The sequence below is a fragment of the Elephantulus edwardii genome, unplaced genomic scaffold (genome assembly GCF_000299155.1).
Source record: "Elephantulus edwardii isolate Elephantulus edwardi_28Jun2011 unplaced genomic scaffold, EleEdw1.0 scaffold00489, whole genome shotgun sequence".
Taxonomy (NCBI): Eukaryota; Metazoa; Chordata; class Mammalia; order Macroscelidea; family Macroscelididae; genus Elephantulus; species Elephantulus edwardii.
The window spans coordinates 167,777-173,107 of NW_006400239.1; the positions used below are offsets into that span (position 1 = coordinate 167,777).

The 5,331-nt window shown below is 39.7% G+C and overlaps 1 protein-coding gene across 1 annotated transcript in view; it reads left to right on the forward strand.

Moving 5' to 3' along the window:
• WDR52 (WD repeat domain 52) overlaps positions 1–5,331 on the forward strand; it is a 156,827-nt gene that overhangs the window by 150,585 nt on the left and 911 nt on the right. Inside the window, exons 32-33 of the mRNA XM_006902990.1 lie at positions 1,247–1,407; positions 2,774–2,908. Of these exons, the coding sequence (XP_006903052.1) occupies positions 1,247–1,407; positions 2,774–2,908 (296 nt within the window). The remainder of the gene's footprint in view (positions 1–1,246; positions 1,408–2,773; positions 2,909–5,331) is intronic.

Consider the following 5,331-nt stretch of genomic DNA (forward strand, 5'->3'; position numbering starts at 1 on the left):
GTTTGGGGAGGTGCGGGGGGGATTGTGTACCAATGAGGGAGTTTTGCTTTTGCTTTTCAAGGAGAGGAGCAAAGGGGGGGTAGGGGGGAGGGGTTTGTGTGGGGAGAAGGGTGCAACAATGAATGAATGGAATTCCAAAATCTCTGTAGATGTTCATTGAAATGAAAAAATAAACTAAATTAATTTAAAAAAAGAACTTTAAACACGCTATAAAATGGATGCATCTAGAGAACAGTATGTGAAATTAAATAAGTCAGTCACAAAAGGACAGATATTGTATAAGTCCACTATTTTAAAAAGTTTTACATACAAATAGAATCATCCTTGTTTGGATACTAGGGATAGGAGGGGAGGAAAGAGAAGTAAAAATTAGTAAATCGATAATCGTTGTTAGGTGCCATCATGTTGATCATGACTCATAGCAACCCTATGAACGACTCATCTGAACCTTCTCAGATTTTATACCGTCCTCACCATCTTGGCCATACCTGAGTCCATTGTTACAGTCACCACATCAGTCCGTGTCATTGAGGGTTGTTGTCTCTTTCACTGACCCTTTACCTTTCCCAGCATGAAAGAAAAGGTAGCACCCAATGAGAGAACAATCAGCATAATATCACTAAAGAAAGAGAAGACAAAGGTATAGCCTCATGGAAATCTGAATGACAAGGAGGAAGTGAGGGAAATGTAATTACTTTGTGGGTATTGAAAAGAACATTATAGAACAAAATGTGGTTTTTTACTGAAAGATTAATTTGGTAAGCTTTCACTCAAATCACAATTGAAAAAAATTGACCGTAGATGCATGGCTTTATTTCCAGACTCTCAATTTTATTCTCAACAGTCTGCTTGCTATTGTTATTCTAGAACCAGGATGTTTTGATTACTGTTAATCTTCTTTATTACTTAACACTAGGTGCTGTAGAAATCAATGCCAAAGAGTTAATAATCTAGTCCGGGCCTGTTCACAACTTCAGGCAGGGCAGTTTACAACATGTAAGTCAGGTGGGAAGGATGAGTCAGTTTCACTCAGATTTGGAAGATGAAAGGGAAATGTATAGAAACGGCTTTTTAAGTGAGGAAAACAGCAGGCTAAAAGTCATGGAGAAAAAATCAACTAGTAACATAAAATCATAATCATGCTCTTGCAAAAGATAGTCCCTAGAATTTTGCTGTTGTTGTTAATGTTTATCAAAAAGCAATGAGGACCATCAAACGACCTAAGACAGTGACTTTCTCCTTTTAGAAATGGAAGACACAGTTCAACGATTAATGATTAGAAAGTTTGGTCGTGTGATAGACCTAGAAGCCCTTCAGACCCTCTCTGTTAATACAACCCTTGAAGAACTAAAGATCAAAAAAATTCAAAAAGAGCTATCAAACGCAAAGGAAATGAAGATGTGGGAGGTAAGAATGAGGGGCACGTGGATCCACCTTGGACAAATTTGTGGGAAGAAGAAATCACGTTGAGGTGTAAGTGGTTCCTGGGAAGCTTCTGTGCTGTTTGAGTGGGGTCTGTGAGGCCATTTGGCTCCTTTGTAGCAGTAGGACTGTCTCAGCCCCCTTACCATCACTAAGGTGATGGGACTTGTATTTGTGTGGATGCAGTGTCAGGTCCAGGATACGTGCAGTTATGATGAGAGCAGTATCTGAAGGACTGTGGAGAAATTCCAATTTGAAGCCTTCATTAATATATAAATGCCACATTGGAAATGCAAGTACTTTACCTTGAAGATCCTAGATATATTATTGTATAGCTTTTGTATGTGGTTAGAATCTGGAAATTAGAAAACGTCTCTAAATAATACATTTCATAGCACAGCACAGACCATTTGGTAGCTAGAATCTTAGAAGATTTTAGTGCCTATGTGTGGCTCCCCAACCAGGAGATAAGGCAGTGTTCCAATTCCAGTTCTTTTACAGAAATGGAGTAAATCCACAAATTGTTATGACTTCTCCAGTTTCCTCTCTTATCTCATTAGGAGGCATGATTGTTGTTGTGGTGGTATACTGTCAAGTCAGAACCAACTCATAGCTGACCTTCCCATGAATTTTCAGAGGGAGTCTAATTGTAAGGGAGGAAATTGCCCATTTTTCTCCTGTGGAACATCTGGTGGATTTGAACCGCATGCCTTTGGAAAGACAGCACAGCTCCTTAGCACTAGGCCACCACAACTCCCTATTGGTAGGACAGGAGCTGCTACTCTAGTGCTGTCTTTCCCAGGGATCCTCTCTCGTCCTTGCTAATTGAGAATTTGCCACTTTGTTGAAGCACCTTATTTGAAATGCCCATGTCATTGGGACCAGTCCCTATCAGGTAAATGTTGGGAATGATCAGTGCAATCCAGAATAATTTGTTGGAGCAATTAGGGAACAAAGGAAAACCATTTTGACCATTCAAACCAGCTACACTGAGAACTTTAGGCTAAGACCAGAACAAAGATAATGTATGAAAGTCTGCTGCTTAAATTATCTACCTTCCTTTTAAGTAATACAATCCAGTGCTCAGAGTAACTGTATTCTGCCACAATGGAGTAGTACTATCTTTAGCTATCTTATTCTTACCAACTTTTATCCTTGAATATACTTAGATTGTATCTTCAATTATACCTGACTCATTGCCATGCTTACTGGCATTTTCCTATTGGCTTCTGGTTTATCATCATATTTGCTCCATTCTCTTTATTATTTTTATCAAATCTGGGTCCTTGTTTTTCTTTTTGTTTTCCTCTTTTATCCATTTAATCCGTCCTGCATCTTCCTGCCCTGGTAGGAAAAGATTGCTCAAATGCGATGGGAACTGATGATGAAGACAAAAGAGCACACCAAAAAACTCTACCAAATGAATGATTTATGTGTTGAAAAGCAGAAACTTGATTCTCGACTGAATACACTACAGAATCAACAGGTACTTTCCTTTCAAACCCTCTATCAGAACTGGGGAGGCTCTGTCAAGGTAGCTGTTCACAAGATTATCAAATGCTATCATTTCAACGAACCTAAATCTTGAGCTCCTTCCAGGTCATTAAGGTCCATGAAGACACTGAATTGATATTAGTCACATTACAAGCTATAGTGAATGTCCCATGAATTTCATGAACCCACCTTAGTATTAATCTACAGAGTTTGCCATGGTCTTAAAGAAGTAAGATGGGGATTGTTGTTGTTGGGTACCATCAAGTCAACTATGACTCATAGTGACCCGCGGAACGACAAACCTGAACCTTGTGCTATTATGCACCATCCTCACTCACCCTCTGTGTATGATTGGTATACAGGAGCCCATGGTGGTTATAGTCATTCTGTTATTTAGGCATAGATCATGATGAAAGAACTCCCTGAATTTGTTGTTACAGTATCCTTGTCTAATACCTGTGTACTTCATTTGACTTCAGCTCAAGGGTATGTCTTAAATTGCAGAATCTCACGTGTTGCCTTAAGAGAGCTCTAATGGTGTAGTCCGTAAAGAGTTGCTGCCTCAGTGCTTTGGCCCACATCAATGGCCAACCTCTCTGTAATTCTCATTAAGAAAATAAATCTTTTCATGTTTATATCTTCTTAGGGAGCCCTGACGGTCTAGTGGTAAGAAGCTGCACTGCAATTTGAAAGGCACATGGTTCAAATCCACCAGCTGCTTCATGGAAGAAAGATGGGCAGTCTCCTCCCATGTGATGGACTGCCCCTGATAACCCTCCAGAGGGTCAGCTAAGGGCCCGTTCTGACTTGAGGATACATAACAACAAAAACATACCTATTTAGCCCCTCTAGTAGCCACGAAAGTTCCACTGCTAACCAAAGGCTATACATACATGGCTGATGGTTCAAATCCACCAGGGGCTCCTCAGGAGAAAGATGGATGATCTCCTCCTGTGCCATTTGCAGCCTCTGAAAACCCTTTAGAGAGTCAATTATGAGCCAGTTCCAGTTTGAGTTTGAGTATGAATTTTCATTTGAACTCTTTTTTTTTTTTTTTAAATCTATTAAGCTCCCTTCTGAGATAAAATCCAGTTAAGGAAAAGATTTACTTTCACAGCCTCTAAAATGGAAGTGGACAAGAGAGAAGGAGAATACTATTCCCCAAGAATGGAGCTGAAGGAAGTATAGGGAAATGAAAAAATCATGAGTCCAGGCAACCAGATTCTACCCTTGCTTCCACTGTCTACTAAAGTAGTGAGTTGAACCAGTTAATGAATCTCTCTGAGTCCCAATTTCCTTATATAGAAAATGAGAATAACAATCCCCAGCTCACAGGTTAGTGAGGGTTAAATAAGAAAGCATACATACAGCAGCTGGCACAGAGTGAGTGCTTGGAAGCTGTGGCAGTCAGCTTCTTGAAGGTTGTTGTTATGTGCCATCAAGTTGAAACCAACTTGTAGCTGAACTTCCAGCAGATTATCAGAGACTGCAGACCACACAGGAGACAGTCCACTTCTGAGGAGCAGCTGATGGATTTGAACTGCTTGCCTTTGGGTTTGCCCTGTAACTCCTTACCACTAAGCCTTGACAACCTTATGGGACAATTATACCCAGTCCTGCAGAGTTACTGTGAGATAAAACCAGTTTAACAACAGTAGATTATATCTGTATTTTGACAAATATATGAACCTTTTCCCATTTAATATACTGATGATCCCTATAAGGGAGCAATCACTTGGGTGGGTGCTGGGTCACACAGTGGGCTCCATCATCTGGGCTCTGTCTCTGAGAGATTCAGGATCTACACAGGCTTTAGAGGATAGATAATAGCAACCAACAATTCAAGTGGAGTCAAAAGGAAATGGCAATTTTATGTTACATTGAAAAATAGTAAATTTTCACAAATTTTACATGCTTCAGAGATGTTAGGATTATTGATTGAGATGGATGTTCTGATAGGATTTAGATAGGAACTCCTAATGTAGTTGACAGAGTAAAGAAAGTTGCCCTGAAAGTGATGTCTACAGGAGTTGAAGAGAGAAAAGCATATGAGGTAAAGAGAAGATTTCTTTTTTTAAGAGAACAGAATAGAAATTGAAGGACGTGCTTCCTCTCTCATGATTCCACTGATGAGCCTTCTAGGATATGAGTGACTGACAGTTTGATGTTTTACCTTTCAAAGGGGCTTTGCAGTGCAGACTTGTTTATTAGCCCAAGTGGATGCATTTTTAATGATGATATTCCAATGAGGAGTTTAAGCACCCTTACATTATAGAGATGGTGGCTTAGTGGTTAAAGAATTCTCTTGCCAACCAAAAGCTTTTTAGGACTTTGGACCCACCAGCTAGCTGCTCCTCAGTTGGAAAATGAGGCTGTTTCCTTTTGTTTTTTTGGTTGATTTTTATATTATTAATG